The sequence below is a fragment of the Puntigrus tetrazona genome, chromosome 7 (assembly GCF_018831695.1).
Source record: "Puntigrus tetrazona isolate hp1 chromosome 7, ASM1883169v1, whole genome shotgun sequence".
Lineage (NCBI taxonomy): Eukaryota > Metazoa > Chordata > Actinopteri > Cypriniformes > Cyprinidae > Puntigrus > Puntigrus tetrazona.
The window spans coordinates 24,659,201-24,677,900 of record NC_056705.1 but is presented as its reverse complement, the minus strand read 5'-3'; the positions used below and the strand labels follow the sequence as shown (position 1 = coordinate 24,677,900).

Sequence of the window (18,700 nt, the reverse complement as noted above, 5' to 3'; positions counted from 1 at the left end):
AATGTAAAACTTAATAAGTTTTGTCAGAAAAAATGCCTTATTTTAATATTATTTTTATTCATTTATTTACAGTTCCCTAATCCCTAATCCTCCATAATACCTGAACCTAATAAGTGCCTTACTAACTATTAATAAGCAGCAATTTAGTAATATATTGAGGCAAAAGTTGTAGTTAATGACTTATTAATTGCAATAATTGGACCTTAAAATAAAGTGTGACCACAATTGGTTCAAATAATTTATTTGTTAGAAAAAAAATACAACAAATCAATGAATGAATTAATAACTAAATAAATCTAAGAGAAAGCTTAGCTGTTTTGGGACTCTTTCTCTTTTGTTTGGCAGATGTCTGTCTGTTTTTTCTCTGAGAAACAGGCAAGGATAGTTGCCCTTTATTTGTTTTATTTTTTTTTCCCAAACACAACCCAATTGCCTTCTCGTTCTGGAGCTGTGGCCTGGTGAGTTGGTAACAGGGCCCTGAGGCAGGTGTGAGCAGAACGCTTTGACCTCCACCCTCTACTAGCGATGTATGAAGAGGTGAATGACAGATAGATGGGATACACAGCCCAAGCATTACCTTGGAATCCAGGACTTAGCCTGCCCTTTTCCCCCTTTTGTCTGTAAGATTGAACAATTCAGCCGTCACAGTAAAACACTACAATTTTGAAGAGACTATGCAGCCCTGAACTTGACGGTGGGCTTTAATTCTTTTACGTGATTGATTGCAGCTCGGTCCGATGTGGACGCCATTGATCTGGTCATGGTCGAGTGGTATTAGCTGCAACTGGAAGTAGCCTCAATTCCCCTCCTCTGTTTCTCTTTTTAGCTCCATACGGATTTGGACGTGGGGAATAAGAACATCAAGTATGTGCTGGCAGGGGAAGGGGCGGGCACCATCTTCGCCATCAACGAGAGGACGGGGGACATTCACGCCATGAAAAGGCTAGACAGGGAGGAGAAGGCCGAGTACACACTCACGGCACAGGTCATCGACAGAGACACCAACCAACCTCTGGAACCGCCGTCAGAGTTCATCATCAAAGTGCAAGACATCAATGACAACCCCCCACAGTTCAATGAGGGGCCTTACAAAGGTTCAGTGCCAGAGATGTCCCAAGTGGGTGAGTGATCTCCTTTCATCATCTCCGGTTGTCTCAGCTGAACAATGACACGAGGCAGACAAAAGCTCTGACAAAATATACAAGTAATAGCGATCTAAGAATAGACAAAGAAACAGGAGGTGACAGGAATTTCTCATTAGTATGTCTGAAGATTGATACAACAATGCACAACATGCATACTGTGCCCATAGTCATGTTGTAACCTCAGAATCCAATGGACATAGTTTAGCATTAAAGCATAATGGGAGTCTGCCACTGAGATGTCCAGTATGACCATTAAAAAAATGCCTTTGTTTTTCAAGGCACATAATGTATTCATAAAGACTCGAGCATTTGTAGCCATGCATTCTAATGAAAGTCTCCTTAAAAACTTGCTTTAAATAGAGCTCATATTTAGTTGACAAGGCCTGCTTGAGATTTCCCTGTACAATCCCGAGCCTGACCTTGAGATGGATTTTGAATATGAGTTAGTCGGTGAAGGGAATCTCATAATAGTGCCACTTAAGGGATTCATTGTAACCCTCATGACATTCTGAAAGCCCTGTTGTGCTGCAATGTAGTGTTTTGCAGTGAAATCCTTTTTTTTCTCAGCGAAGTATAAAGGGATCTGTTGTGTATTTTCAACTCTCACGCTGGGGAATAGCTGTATGAAATGTCTCGACTCGTGACTTGTTTTGTTTTTGCGGTTGATGGTTTATACACAACATGAAATAATGTAATGCAGAGGATAACTATGTTCATTAATATAGATTAAAGATGAGAGTACTCTGAGTTACAGGAAGTGCTATTAATAAAATGATCGATGTTAATTTAAGCAGTAAAACAGCATTACGTCTGCCCTGTGCTTCAAGTGTTTTTCAACTCCTGACCCAAGGCTCACTTTTGAAGTGTAGAATGCAGAATGCAGGGGAATAGTGCTCTTCTCCAGGTACATTATAAGCCAGTCATGCGCAACACAGAGCTTCCTTGTTTCCTTTAAAACCTTGGCTTCTTCATATGGGCATTTTCTCCTCAGCGTTTGTTCTTTGTCATATTTTTTGTGCACTTAGAGCAGACGGAATTGGAGCTGTATGTGAGAGTCTTTCTTCTGCTTTCAGACTAATGCACTCAATTGAAATCCTCAGTGTAGTTTTCCGAGGGGTTTGACAGTGAAGTGTGGGATACAGCAGACGGCGGGGGTGACGAGCGCAGTGGTGGAGGAGGGCAGGAAGGGGAATACGGCAAAATATGCCTGAAGTTGACTTCTTTCACGATTGTTCTTTCCTTTTGTCACTGCTGATCAATTAAACATTAGCTGATGTTCTCTTGTTTGTTTGAAAGGCATTCTCAATGACTTGTTTTGGTCTTATAAAGTATTTATGTTGTGGGAGACACTCATAGATAGAATCAAAAGCTCTTTGGCTGGGAGAGAAAAACAACAAACAGACAAATAAGGAAGCCTCTTTTATTTCCTGTCTCATGTACACAAATCACAGAAGTTTACGTCTCATGCTGATGTCGCATGCATTGTTTTCTAATAATGGCCTGACAACAAGTTTTGTGAGAAAGTTGTGAAGTTTGTTTAGATTCTTAAAGTTCAGTTGAGAAAACAAACTGATTGGTATTAATTTATTTGGATTGTAGCTAGTAGGCTGTTTATTATGGAATTATAGTTCGTACACCAGACATATTTGAACTCACTTTGAAGTATTTGGCTATAACTGCATGTATGTTATGGTGTTGTCAAAATGTAGGTATTTCGATACATACCAGGTCTGAATATTTATTTTCATGACTTTGTCACATTATCAATACATTGATTCCAGTTTTCTCACTTTCGATTCTGACAGCGAGTTTGACAAACACGGCAGTGTGTGGCATTGTGATCATTTATACACTTACAGTTGCAAACTCCTTTTCTATGTGTGCTGTAAGTTCAGCGTGCATTTGGGAATGCAGTATGCTTGAGTTATGCTTTTTCACATTCACATCATTTCCAACATTTTTGTAGACAGTAGTTCACAGTGTTGCACTAGATTTGTAACGAGAAGCTTTTGTAAACCTGTTGTCACAGAATCTTAAAAGGTTTCCTACCACCAAAATAAAAGCTTAAAGGTTTAAATGGATAGTCTGCCCAAAAAAAAATTCTGTCATTAATTAATCACTCTGATGTCGTTCCAAACCCATAAGACCTTTGTCCATTTTCAGGAAACAAGTTAAAATATTTTGATCAATTCTAGTGTTTTCTGACCTTAAGAGAGCAATGCAACTGAAATGGTCCAAAACCTGGAAACGTAGTAAGGACATTTGTAAAATAGTTCACTTGACATCAGTGGTTCAGCTGTAATTTTCTCAAAGCTACAAAGGTCTTATGGGTTTGGAACAGCATGAGGGTGAGTAATTAATCACAGTAATTAATATTTTTTAGATGATGTATCCCTTTAAAGAGTTACTCCAATCCAAAATATATAATATTAATCACTTACCCCCATGTTGTTCCAAACCCGTGAAAGCTTTGTTTTGCTTTTTACACTGTCAGGGTCCAGAATTGCATGAAAGACATTGTCAGAATAGTTAATCTGCCATCAGTGGTTAAATACGAATGTTATGAAGCGACTCACTACGTATGCTGTTCTGTCAGCCGCAATATATTTTCTATGTCTGCTTATACACAGAAAAGCGTGCGTACTGTGTTCAGTGGATATTCTCCAAAATGGCTCTACTGTGATGCAGAGAGACCGAGGAGAAACATGATTTAATATAGTATAATAATAATATATTTATTTTATTTGCATACAAAAAGTATTCCTGTCGCTTCATAACATTCAGATTAAACCACTGATAAATATTCTGACAATGTCTTTTCTGAATCTTGGCAATCAATAGGACAGTCACAAGCCACTCGGTTTTCATCCAAAATATCTTAAATTGTGTTTTGAGGAGGAGTGAAGCTTTTGCAGATTTGCAAAGATATGGGGGTAAGTGATTAATGACACAATTTCAAATGGTCCCTTTTAAATATTCTGTTGACAATGAGTAACTTTGCGCCTACATGTCAACTAAATTTCATTTGAGTATTAGTAGACTATTTGCCCACTCTTTATTGTGTTGGACATTAAAAAAGCATCTTATTATTCTAACCCTAACCATACTTTTACTGTACTAATGCTCTAATGAGAGTTTTTAGATGTTCAGGTACAATGTTAGATGTAGTTAACAGAATGTGTTAAAGGGACCATCAGAATAAAGTAAAACCACATTAATTAATGGTAACATGTTAGAGTAGTTGCTCAAACTGTACCCTAAAGTTGTTTTTATTTTGTTTTCAGTGAAAACAAATAATGCTCAGATTCTACTGGACTGTTGTGTAATGCCAGTCGGTAATCTCTAAAATCCTTAGATCACCAAAGCCAGGCGAGACCAAAGAATGAATTATTTGAAAGACCATGCAGGCGAAACAAATCCTTCACCTTCTAAACTTAAAATATATAATGAGAATTTCTATATGTATATTCATGAGATTATCACATATTTCAATTCCATGTTATTTGTGAATGTTACTTTGTTTGCGTCGACCTGTCCACAATGGGCAGTGATAACTCATTTGCATGGATTGGACAAATCTCACTGGATTACCGGGTGTGTTTTTTTCCACTAATGGGGTCTTTGACTCTAAGGCCAATACAAGCAGGCGAATTCCCCCATCAGGTCTTCAAACCATATGCTGGCATTACAAAGCTCCCTGCCTTCTGCTGCTGACAAGAGGATTGTTACATTGTTGAAATTAGCAAGTCTACTTGAAGTGACTATTGGGGTAATTAACATTGAGTCGTCCATGCCGCCTCCCTTCCACGGAAGAAGGTGTGAATGACAATAATTGCTACAAGGAAAAATAAAGCCAGGAAAGTTGTTTTTGTCATCTGAAAGTCGAGCGTGTGTGAGGCCTCGGCGACGGGGGCTTCATTATAGAGTCGGGTAATAAAGTCGGGAAGAGACAGATGGCACATGGCTCCTCCGCCCTGCTTGCTGTGTGCCCGCTCTCTCCTGGCAAAATGAACCCGTGTACGGAGACACAGTGCGCAGGAATGTGTCAGGATCTGCTAAATTGGAGTGCTGATATAAAATTGAAGTGACGTTAATAGATTACCCAGAGTTCATTTGCATTTTCAGAGTTATTACGAGCTCCGGTAACAGGGCTAACAGGCGAGGGGTCTGTTCTTCTAATAACATTTCTGATTATGCACGCCATATTCCTGGCAGGTAAAAAATAAATAAGGTCTTGTCAGGGGGATTTTTGACAATGATTTGGAAGCTATTTTCTGAGACATATTTATGGAAATAGATAACATGTATCCAGCATACCGCTCGCACATTTTAAGCTATCAGCCCATGTAGATTTACAGTCTGCACACTGCCTTAAATATGCTAAAACTTATTGGAATAATTTGGAAAGGGTTTATTTTACATTTATTTAAAAGTCAAAAATCCTAGGTGTGTTTTTTTTTTTTTTCTGAAAATAATTCCAAATAAGCATATACTTTAGTTAATAAGAAACAAACTACGCTACTGATTAACAGTGCTTTTAGAGAAAAAGTTCCAGATTCAATACAAATATCAAGTTTACAGTGAGGATCTTGCAATGGAAGTAATTTTTATTAGATTTAAAAGCAGAAATGTGAAAAGTATAATAAAAAAAGAAAGGGAAAAAATCATAGAAAGGTTCCTAAAATCAAAGTAAATATTTACTAAATATGAATGTAATGTGTTTACAGTTTGGTCTCATTCACTTCCATTATAAGTGCCTCACTTTAACCACACTCCTCCTCCTCCTCTTCTTCTTTTTCTTCTTCTTCTTTGTGGTAAGTGTGTTAATCTTGACTTGTATTAAACCAGGGATATTCCTTTAATTCTTAACTCCTGTTCAGTTCTTGAAAGTACAGATTTTAATGGCTGAAGCTCATAATTGAAACATATACATTTTGCATTACGTTCACCACTGCATTTGACAAATTAGTGCCTTTCAGAGCAGACGTCCGCAGCTGCCAACCCGGCAGCTAACAGACATTATGCCTGGCTCAAAAGTTTCTAGATGTGCTAAAATCTCTGCAAGAAATATAGCTGTAGCCTTGAAGTAAAGTGATTGTAAAGTGTTTGCTCACATACTGTTGAACAAACTACAAAAAGGTTTGCTATCATAAATGTACAGGGCAACCTAGCTTATTTTTTATTAAAACGGCATCCAAGTTTGCCTTGCTTTGATAGTTTATACATTCTACAGATAAAGTCATCCACTTTTTGTAGCTTCTCTTTAATACTGTAGGGCAGCTTGAGTTGTAATCTAATTACACAAGGGTACACGCTTTACATTCAGTATCACATCTTAACGCTGGAGAATGCTTTCACATGAAATTGTCAGAGCCATAGGCAGTACATAGATCTCCGTACAGTAATTACCAGCTTCTTGATTATTCTGTTTTGCTGTAAGTATCTCTAATGACTTCTTCCTGACAAGAGCATGAAAATACGTGATTGCTTGGCCAAATAAAGCCATATCAGATAAGTTCTGCTTTGTTGAATATGCAATGACAGATGTAGCCTATATTTGTTACTAGGCTCATTTTGGCATTAAGGGTAAAGGCCAGTAACCATCTAGAAACACTTTCTCATGCTCATTAGTGGCTGAAATATGGTGCGTATTTCTCTGGTAATTTTAGAGGGATTGTGGTTATATACTGTACTTAAATGTGTTATCTGGTGTGCGGTGGTGGCAGATGGAGGAGGAAGTAGGGGGTGCTGGGCCTTTAACATGGTGTGCAGCTGGGCCGCTGCGGAAGCACATCTGCTGGTCAGACTCCACGCTGAGGTTTGCCCATGGCCTCAGCTGGCTTTGAGGGTCAGGGAGTTAACCCACTGCAGCCAAACCATGTCCAGCTAACCTGCACGTAGTGGTCAGCAAAAATGTGCACTGCCTTTGAACCTGTATGTGTGCTTCTCTAAACTCAAACTGACTAAATTAACTTCACTACATTAGATTTCACCAGCAGAGACCGGTGACTTCCCTAATCAGATAAGCTATTTAATTAAATAATGTATCTGAGATGGCAAATATAAGAAACACCATGACAGGTGTCGATTTAAAAGCGTGAATGTTGCCAGGAATATCCATTAGGTGTCAGCGCCTTCCCACATGCCTAGACAAACACGCACACACACACACACACACACACACACACACACACATATATATATATATATATATATATATATATATATATATATATATATATATATATATATATATATATGATCTCAGACAGTATGTGTGTGTGTGTGTGTGTGTGTTACAAATGTAAGATTCGCCAAGCATTTGACAATAAAAACTCACAAAACGTGATTTAATCAAATTAGCTTCGCATTAAATGCAATCTGATTTTAAGTAATTGATATATGGTTGCAATGAAGCTGATTTTTTAAAATTTTCGGACAGCTTTCCTTGAACAAATCGCCCGCAAGCAACCAAACCAATAATAGCCATGAACAATAATGACTATTTGTGACAATAGAACATAGGTGCTAAAGCTATTGTGGATCCTCTCACCTGATTCTGTTGGACAATTACTGTTGTTTGGCAAATAAATAATTTATGCACAGTTGCACATGTATTCGCAAAATTTAATTAATTAACAAATCATTGAATTCTTAAATGGCTTGAATATGCAGAGGATTCACATCTTATATGGATGCTCCTAGGTATGGGTCAGAACAGTCAAGTAGAAATAGCTCCTTCCAGTAACAAGTGCATGTGTGTGTGTGTAGGTAAATATATTATATATATAATCATCAGTAAAATTATCTCTCATTCTTTTCTCTTGCTTTCTTGAAAAACAAGCCATTAAAGTTATTACAAGCATTTTTTTTTCTTTTTGCTTGTAAAGCCTGACTGTCTCTCTCCACTTTCTTTTAGATTTATATTACTGACTTTTAAATCCACAGAGGTTTAGCAACAGGTGCGAGAGAAATAGATTTTCAGTTGAAATGGCCTTAGTGAATAAGATGTAAGCAATTCTTGCGGTGAATGTGCTACTGTAGTACTGGTTTCAGCACGTTTTCTTTGAAACCACCTCTCTCACTGCCTGGACATCAGTGCCATACATAAAATGTGAATCACGAAGAAAGAGCTTACAAAATGATCCTACTCCACTCCACTGCCTCTGCCCCTTATCCTACCGCAGTCATGTTCAACTGCTCATGAAAAGAGATGAAACTACAATAGACAGTTTAATCCATTTCCATCAGCTCTTCTTTTGTATAGTGGAATCTTCTTTTTTTTCTTTATATGTTTTTTATCCCATTTTTTTATCCTTGGTTATTTTGATGAATATCCGGTCTACTCATCTCTAACGTCCTTCCATTTTTTAAGCATACATATAGTAATTCACTAGATTTTAACTGTCATTTACGGCATTTACCATTTGTACTTAAAATAACATTTTATAACAGCTTTTTTTTTCTTTCAAGGTTTGTGAATTCTTTTAGTTTTTAACATTCTGTCGACTGAGAGATGCTTGCGCTTCACTCTAGTGCAGGAGTTTTGCACTGGTTTTAGCCTACTACTTCACAATTTGTTTTTGAGGACACAGAAACAAAGACCACACGTGCACAGGAAATGATGCCACTCAATGTGTTCAGCATAAAAGCATTTTTTTTTTTTCTAATACAGTATGCTTTTCAAAAGTTATCCCTTTTCATAGAGGAGAACAGCAGAAAGGCGTAGGGATGGAAATAGACAACAAGCGATGAAAGAGAAAGGAGAGAGTGTTTTTGCAGTTGGGTGATGAGGAGAGCCCATAAATAGCCTAGGCCAGCACTAATGGGCCCAGGGGGGTATTGTGTTGGCTTAGAGAGTGACACTGATGCCATATGACAGGGTAATCAGCGCTGAGGTGGACACTGACATTATCTGTCTCTCATGATAAGGGAAAGCATGGAGGTGAAGCTAACCTCACATCACTCAGACCTATCTCCCTCATCCCAAACGTGAGCTGAATGCTAGGTTCACGTTATTATTCGGGGCTTCACTATGAGATGGCGCAGTCGTTGCAGTTTCAGAAGGCCTAATTGAGCTGATTTACTGCAGATTGGAAATTAGCTTTGAACAAAAGCCATGAAATGCAGCCAAGAACCTTCAAAAACTGTTGAAGCTTAACATATTCGCTGTAGTTTCTATTCAGTTGTTGAATCACTTAGGCTATACAATGAAATTTTGGACTAATAGTATAAACATATTCATGAAAATCTTAAACAGTATGTGGGATCCAAATGTGTGAGGTTCCACTGTTTCACTTTTTTCATTAATATTATTAGTATTGTGGAATATTTAGAATTCTATCGTAGAAATAGCTGTGTATTGTAATCATTGCACACACAGTAAAGTTTTTTTTAAATTATTAATAAAATAAATGAAAAAGTATGTCACTCGTTCTGCTTTAAAGCGTTACTCCACCCCAAATGAAAACTGTGTCTTTAATTGCTTAATTGTTAAATTATTAATGACAAAATTTTAATTAGGGGTAAAATAACCCTTTAAAATGTAATGCTCATTGTCGCTTGCTGGTTTTATTTGCAATTACTTAGCAAATTGTAGATGTCAAAACCTTTGCTTCACCATTTTTTTAAGTAAAATTTACAGATATTTGTTTCCATAAAAAAGATTTCCTGATTACTTTTGAATTGTATATATTATTTAAAGACTTTTTTGATTTGTTATAAAAATGTCACTTGCAAAAGAAAAGTAAAAAATAAAAATGGGGAAGAAAAATGTGACTTTTCACTTTTGCATGATTATAAAATTGCGGTAAGACTTTAGAATAAAATTCTTGTAATATGCATGCTATTGAGCAACTAATAGATGTAACCGTGAATTAAAGTGTAACCAAAATTGCTTATTTCATTTGTCATCTCTAAATGATTCAAAATAATAAATCATGTCTTATTTAGATTGTGTTAAATTATAATATTATAATCTAAAACTTCATTAGTTGATTCAGTATTATCATTAATAAAGATCGTATAAATATTTCTTATTCATTCGCATATTTAAAGAATTCAAAATGTTTAACTTGTCTGTGAACTGATGTACCTCCATAGATCGGTTTTCAGCACAAGTGCAGGAGACTGTCTTACACGAGCAGCATTCTGTAGAGGACAGCTAAGATTTCGGTGAATGCTTGAGTGTTCTAATCTACACTCTTGCCTTTGGCACTGCTTATTTATATCTGATATGACGCCTGGCCGCTTTCTCACAGACGGCCCTCTGTTCAAAATCTCCTTCATCTATTAATTATGCAGGAGACACAGTGTGGATATTTAATGTTGCGTCAAGGCTTTCTCTTTCGTTTCTCACCCTAGGACCTCATTTCACTGTGCTTCTATTTCTACTTTTCTCTGTGTTTTACTCTTAATTTCCATCATTCTTCTACTACGACAATGAATCCACTGAATCCTCTGTCTGTCTCTGTTCTCTCTCGCTATGCATATTATTAGGCAGCAGCATAGCAGCAGTATGCACTTCCCATAGGCATTCAGCGTTGCCCTCCCAAATTAAAAGCGCTGATTACATCCTGTGGGCAATGTGTTTTTATTTGCTCTTTATAGTCCTTTTATTAGTCTATATTCTAATGAGCAGAGTAAATGCACAACCGCAGAGAAGCATGCAATCAAGCCCTCATATTGTGCCCGTTACACATACGACTTTTCAAGCGAAGGACACCAGGAGCCCGAACGCCTTTGTGTGGCTCAAGCTAACTGGGATGATGTGTGCAGAAAAGAGGCGTTTGAGGAAAGGTCTTCATGAAAGGTCTTCTCGCAGGGGTCGCACACGCAGAAGATTCATTGGTGGCTGTCTGGGTTGGTGGGGGGACATAAATGTGAGGGAAACGCATCCATCACACTGCGCAGATCTAAGCTTAGAGGAGCATCCAATCATGGCTCAGAATAAAAGGCTGGGCATAAAAGTCTGCACCGCAAGGTCATTTGAAAAAGAAACAGATAAGATGGAGAGATCAAACGGTAAATCTCTGCTGCATGGAGTCTTTGTGGTTCTCACAGGGGACCGGGCCCATTAAAGCAGGCCTCTGCTCCAGTGAACATCTCCTCCACGTAGGAGAAGCGCCGTCATCTCCCCCCTACCGTCTCGAATAGCTACACTCAAACATTTACAAACAAGTTTTGGTTTGCATCATTCAGTTGTGTTAAAGAATATTTTTTTTAAGTGGCTATAGTAATCTTCAACGTCACTTATGTTTGGCTCTTACAAGAGCTGCGGTGTCACATCAGGTCTTCTGGCTAATTGGAAGCACCTATGGTGAAGAGAAACCTTTTTTAAATGCCACACTTGATCAGATACTTAAGAAACCTCATTTATTTTCTTTCTGCTTTTCTTTTCTTTTCTTTTTATCCATCATTTATTTTAACAAATCCCTCTAGGTATATGCGTTTGCAGGTGTGTATACTGGTGTATGCGAGAGTATGTGTGTTCCTTTTGATGGATTGCTTGTCAGAAGGCACCAGGAGCGCTTCCTATGGCTGACTGAAACATTTACTCACCAGTCACGTTCGCTGGGTTTGGTCTTACCTTTCAGAAGCTCTCAGCAAATGTGTTAACCCTTCTCACCCAGGCCATTTTGTCTGAGGCCAAAGGTTTGGTTTGTGTGATTCCCTTTTGGCTCATACTACCAGTCAGGGTGTAGCCGGAGCCATCATTGCGTCCATATCGTGTGCAATTGTCATGTCAGAGGTGGCGCCGTTACCGTGGCAGGGAGATCAATGCCTCCGTCCACTCCCACGTCCTCCCAACTCCTTTGACCGTGATGTTTTTCATCGCTGTCTGACTGTTCTGAGCACACGGTGATAGTTATATGTCAACTTTGATGGTCCCATCATGCTTACAGGAAGTCAGGCACAGTGTTAGCTCATTGCCTCACCTTCACACCACACACACACACAGAGGCATACACACTCCCACCTGCTCAGTGCTGCCGTTTATCGCCTATCCTTTCCTCTTTTCACTTTTTCTGGTGAGGGGGAGCAGACTTGGCTGGCATGCTTTGTGATGATCACAATCACTTCGATGTGTCATTTATTCTCCTGAGTGCTTCAATACTTATCTCACTCTAGACACGGCCAAATATGGAGCTGGAATACACCCAGTGCGTCAAGCCAACTGGAAGGCCAGACATATTCCCTTTTGACCACATTTATGACACGGTTTATGGTATTTTCACTTTCCAAAAAGTAAGTAAGTGAATAAATCAAATTATTAAACATTTAAAAGAAAATTCTATTTAACATACAATTTAATGTATTTGGAAATGTAATGTATTTCTGTGATGAAAAGCTGAATTTACTCATTTGTTCATTTACGAGATTTTTTGATGAATAAAAAAAAAACAGTTTGTTGTTTTTTTAAGTAAAAATGGAAATGTATTTACTGTCACTTTGATCAGTTTAATGCATCCTTTTCTTTCTGTCATTCTGACTTTTTTTCTAAGTGAGAATAAAATAGAAGAGACCCGTGGCAGTGTTTTTATGGTTTGACAGAACATGCCACAATTCTGACAGGCCTCATGTCTCACTTGTTATATATTTGCATTGCAGCTAGATTAACTTTGTTTTTATTTAACTTTTATATTAAATCCATTGCTTGGAACATAGAAAAAAAATCCACCCTCACAATGTCCTCTTGACTTATTGTTCCTCTCAGTGTAACTTATAACTTACTTGTTTCCATTTGTTTCATTTAGTTCTGAATATCTAAGGGACAATTAAATACGTGAAGTGTAGCAATTTGTCTAGAATTTACTTGACAGCATTCTCCGCAAATCCCGCACACATTTCCTAAGAACTAATTAAAATGAATCAATGACATGCCACTTCAAAATGGCGCCATATGTCAAAGCCATCAGCAGCAAGCAAAGGACACTCTTAATTGTTTTGTTCCTGTGGTTCTTGTAAACAGCTTGTCAAGGACTGCACTCAAGCATCCATGTTACACGAGTGCTTTTTTTTCTCTTTTCTCTGCCTCAAATGCCTTTCACAAACACATACTTTACAACCTTTGCCGCCCCGCTGCCACATTAACTCACCCCAGGCTGGTAGCATGTTGCGTTAAGTGTTGGTTGTCTTGCTGTCTCATCAAAGGCCATTAATTGTGGCACCAAAGCGATGGTCACTTATACTACATCAGCCTGAGGCCTCTTTTTCATGTGAGAGCAGGTTTCAAAGCATTGACAGGCTCTTAAGTCTTCCTCACTGCTTATTCCTTTAGTTGTCATGTGATGAACAGAATGTTCAATCTGATTTAACCAGTCCTTTCACCTTCACAAAATCCAATGTTTTGAGTGTGAATGTGAATGAGCAGCCGTTATGAGGACAGATCAGGTGGACGGAGTGCTAGATGAGACTATTTTATTATTTATAGTCTCCCTCACTAAGCCTCTCAGCAACATTCATGTCCCTTGATAAACAACACAGAGGAAACACCCTTTTCAATTATACCTCCAGCTGTAAATCATGCAGGAATGAGTGGCGGCCTGAAAATTACACCCTTCCACATGACAGGCGGGGGAGCACACACCTTGATATCCTTCTCCTGCTGATAGCTTTTAGCATTTGTCGTAAACGTCCACCTGTATCGACAACGAGACAAGCATAGCTGTTATAAGCGTAAATTGGCCTCAATCCAGCATGTTTCAGCGGACTCTAGTGGACATTTTGACTCGCCTGCTGTACCGTGATTCACAGTTCCAAGCCTTGCCTATTATCCCTGCCGGTTGGTTTAGGCCGCAATTGGAGGAGAATGATGGCTGTTTGATGAGAGCCTTCAAGGCTGGTAATACATGTCTGACCAATGCATTTCAATCACGAGGGTCAACTTGACTCCCATCTCTCCAGCTGCTAGTACGGGACGGTTATTGTTGCGCTTCCATTTCGGGTCGAACTGACTCTTTGGTTCTTTGTAAACTTTTCCCAGAACTGTGTCCTTTTAAAATGGTATATTACAATTAAAATAATTGTCTAATAATTAATAGGGCTCCTGACTAACACTGGTGCCCCATGTTCTACAGATGGTCGCACTGGCAGGGGGCCCATTAAAATGAAAAATTAAAAGAAACCAGTATTAATAGTCACACTGTTATTGTGTTGCAAGTACAATTAACAATGATAGTTCATAAATGCATATTTTATAATTAAACTGTATAGTACTGGATGCTGATTGGCCCGTGCAACATTTTAGCAGTTCACCACTGTTTACTAGTATGGGAGTTAAATTTACTGAATAAGTTTTAAAAGCATATATATATATATATATATAACAATTCCCCCACTCAAAGTTACAGATGTTCTCACTTAACTCTAAAAAACAAAATGCTCTGTGACTAGAAAAGAGGAAGAAATAATACTTAACTGAAAATGAGTTGCTATTGTTTTTAAACATGCCAACAAAAAATGTTGGAAAAGATGCAAAGATTTAAAGGGTTTTAAAGGGTTACTGGCAGGCTTCTGGCTGTTCCATTGGCTAACATACCATTTGCACTGTCAAGGTCCAGTAAAGTATGAAAACATTGTCAGAATACTCAATCTGCAATTAGTGGTTCAACCATAATGTTATAAAGCTGCAAGAATCCTTTTTGTATGGAAAAAAAACCAAAAAAGTCAAAACAGACTGGCTCGGAATCGGCAGACTGACCGCTCTGGGCTGGTCAAGCGTTAAGCTAAGATCCTAACCTAATTCCAGTCCCTGGTTGGTCTATCAGTAAATCTCTATTTTAAACTTAAGTTACAGCTTATAGTAGCATACTATATCTTTTAGCATAGTCTTTTTGAGTTTATATGAGTTTTTTTGGTGCCAAATTCAGAAACCATTTTTGTTGTGAAAGTTCCAATTGTGTTGCTATTCCAGATGCCACGGATTCGGCAGATGACATGAGTAAATAGCTTTCAGCAGGAAGCTGAGTGGTACCATGATGGGATACCCATTTTTCCAGCCACGGTTCCTGCCTAGCTCAGCTGCACACCCAAAACAAGCCCATTTAAGCCATAGAACCCCTCATTATCCTAGACCTTGTTGCCTGACATTGCTTTGAAATGACAGAAAGCGTGAAGAATTTCTGAAGATATGGAAAATGTGCGCCAAGAAAAATATGCTATTTAAATTTTTGAGGGTCTGTGAGGACTCCGTGTTTATTGATCAGATAGATGTTGGCCAGAGGTCCCTATGTTGGTGTGTGTGACCGCATTCCAAGTACTCAAGTCAAAGACAAGAAACCTCTGAAGACTGACATGGGCTCCTGCCAACTTCATCACATTCAGTTCCTGCATTGATAGTATCAGTCTCAGACAGCACGCCTATGGACCTCCAGCAGTCATTCACTGACTGTCTGATGCACACAAAACTGGCAGGCTCTAATCTGATTGGCTGAATTTTCTGGAGTAAGGACAAACAGGTGTTTGTTTGTTTGTTTGTTTCCGCCTGGAAACAAAATCATGTTTACAAGATACCAGTGTGATATATCGGGTGTTTGAGGATGAAGTTATCATTGGATCGACCAGGTTGTCAGGTTTTGTTTAGTTAACTGGTTATCCAAGAACAAACTGTTATATTCTGCTTTGTTACATATGTGGAATAGTATTTATTTTGTAAAGGACAAGGTCAGCTATATAGTATATATTGTATGTTATTTTGCCTGCGCTTTCTGAATAATCGGTTGTGCCTGTCTATTTTAGTGGCATCATCCATTTGAGAAAAACATCTCCTTAAATTATTGTCTGCTTTACATATTGGTCAAGCAATTTCATCCTGTCTAAATAAACGATGGAGTAATTGCAGATGGGTTTTGCAGTGGTGCATGAGATAGACAGTTATAAAAACAACACAACATATATACATACATATATATATATGTGTGTGTGTGTGTGTGTGTGTGTGTGTGTGCAGTTCCAAATTTGGAACGTCTGTCTGTCTGTGCATCTGTTTTTGTGTCTATCCATACTATCTATGGGGTTCCACTGTTGTGTGTCAAATTTAGCCAAAATGCTATATTCCGAAATGTCAAAAAAGTCACATTTAAAATGGCATAAAATTGCCACAAAAAATATATATGTTACGGCTTTGTATTTTTTTTCTTCTTTTTTAACAATTTGAAGAGTTTATTTGCGAAACCAGATAACTCAAAAATGATGATTTTTTAATTTCTATTACGGTCTGTTATCATGTTTTTATTCTGTATTATTGTTTTTGCTTTATTTTGTAGTTATCTTTTAACCAAATTTAAATTCAAGTTGGTTCAGTGTGCAGACTGATCGGTGTATGTCACCGGTTCTTTAAAAAGCGCTACTGAGGTACTTTTGAATCAAAGCAATACAGAAATCCTGGCAAGGACGTGTCTGGGAACAGTGGCACAAATGGTCACCCTAAGCATTAGCCACACAGCTACAACAGTGCCTTCCTCATTTAGATGCAGTAAACTTCTTATCATTTAATATTCAGAATATTCAGTCACAGCTAAAGCCCAGATTATAATATATGCATGCTATGAGCTATATCAAGTAGAGACCACAACATGTAAAGACCTTCACTCAATAGAAAGAAATGACCTGACAAGTATAATATAATTTTCCTACTACGAATTGATTCACACCATTCGGTAACTGCTGGCACAGAGTGTGATCGTACTAAAGATACTGTGGATATGCCAGCGGATAATGATGCCACCGCAGACAGAACCACAGAGAAGCACAGCATGGCCCAGGGCTATAGGAGCAAAAGCACTGAGATGTAAACAGCTTGGAAGTGGCCTGGCCCCGGGACATGCAGTGGCCTGCTCAGGGTGATGCTTTCCCCCATATTCCTCAGTGGATTCATGAATATACATGAAATCCCAGTCACGCAGAGGAGGGTGGCTCGTCTCCGAGTTCATGATGCACGGACACCTATCTAACAAAGACAATCCTGGCCTCCAAAATCTCTGCAATAATGCAGCTGACAATACTGCACTTCAGTGTTTATCCACCACCCACCCAAAGCTCAGTTCATAAGGAGGTTTTGTATTGATTTTCTTTCACTGCATCCATGTATGCAGTAAGTACAAAGAGCAGTTTCCCTTTATTTTTTCATTAGGCCCAATGCCCTGGTGCAGTGTTTCAAGCATGCAGTTGACATTTCTCCAGACACAAATACGATTTTTATGGCTGTTCTGTTTGAGATCCCCCAACAACTCCCATGGCTGGAACGGCAATGAAACACCCTTGATTTCCCAAATGCGATGGAAGAAATGTCATAATATTTAGATTAATGTGCTGCGCAATTGCATCAAGCAAGCTAGGTATCATCTCCGGCTGGGTCAACTCGATCACCAGTCTTTATAGGTTTGTCAGGGACCTTTATGAAGTTTCACTCTACTTTTTTAAAAAACATTTTACTCTTATCTTTTATAGCACAGTTGACATTTGAAATCAAGTTTCAGCAATGTCCACCACCAAAGGGTGTCACCAATCTGTACCCAGGAGTCTCGGACTTTGCGGTGCAATACATTGCAAGGACGGGCTAATCTGTACTGATTTGGAGCTCAGCCAGTGGAAGCCTCCTCTAATCCCTCATTCTTTTTTATCAGAGGAGGAGAGGCAAATTTCACTTCTGCACAAGAGGGGGAAAGGAGCTATTTCATGCCTCACTGACTCCACTGTTTTTTAGAATGGTTGTCTTCTCTTTTTTTAGCACTTATTTTATATGCTGCATAGCTGCATTCTGTGGAAAACTTGCTGCATGTGTATATTTTCTTGCTGTTAAAGGGTGGGGAGATACTGTAAAGACACCTTTGCCAATTAGCACATTGGCCCTTAGTTGTCCTGTGTTAACACCATTGCTCTTTCCTGGAAAAGGAAGTCATTAAACTTATTAATGCAGCATTCATCGGTTTATATGCATTGCAAAGTAAAAGCATTCATTACGAAATTCCATTACATTGTTTTCAGCTGGCCTCCTACTCGCAGCAAAACAGAGCTCAGCAGTGGTAAAACAGATTAAAGACTGAGCGCGCCTGTTCGGAAGGTGCGCTTGATGTTTGTACTTTGAGTTTTTTAACAGCTGTCCGGTACATAGTAGCAAGAGGAAGAGTAGCTGCAATATCAAGCAGCTTTCAGAGCTCCACAAGTCAACAGTAATGTCTTTATTAATCTCTCTGCCTCTAAGGCAGCTTTGAGAGGAAACACTGAGTAAATAAAGAGAAATATTTCCAGTCCTAGATAAAGATAAAGGGATTGCTTTTATCTAAACATGAATCAGCTGTCTTACGCAAAGGGAGCCATAGAGTACCTCCCCAGGGCCGTACGGAGAAAGAGATCATATACTGTTAGCAGCGTTTGGGATTGAGATAAGGAGACTATTGTGCCATCTGCATACACATGCATTCTGAGAACACAAACACTGATATTCACGGGTAATGTAATTAAAGCGTTTGATAGCACAGTGCAGTATGTCAAGATCCTGCTGAGTGAAAGGAAGTAGCGTGTGTCAAGTAACAGATATCCTGCGGGGTGAATCG

General features: G+C 38.6%; 1 protein-coding gene across 3 annotated transcripts in view; it reads left to right on the top strand.

Annotated features, from left to right (window-relative positions):
- The window catches only part of cdh8 (cadherin 8), a 77,884-nt gene that overhangs the window by 33,990 nt on the left and 25,194 nt on the right, over positions 1-18,700 (top strand). For 2 of the 3 annotated variants that reach the window (XM_043245789.1, XM_043245790.1), the window contains exon 3: positions 827-1,121. In XM_043245789.1, the coding sequence (XP_043101724.1) occupies positions 827-1,121 (295 nt within the window). Of the gene's footprint in view, positions 1-826; positions 1,122-18,700 lie in introns of those variants that run through there. The other variant, XM_043245791.1, reaches the window with a different exon arrangement.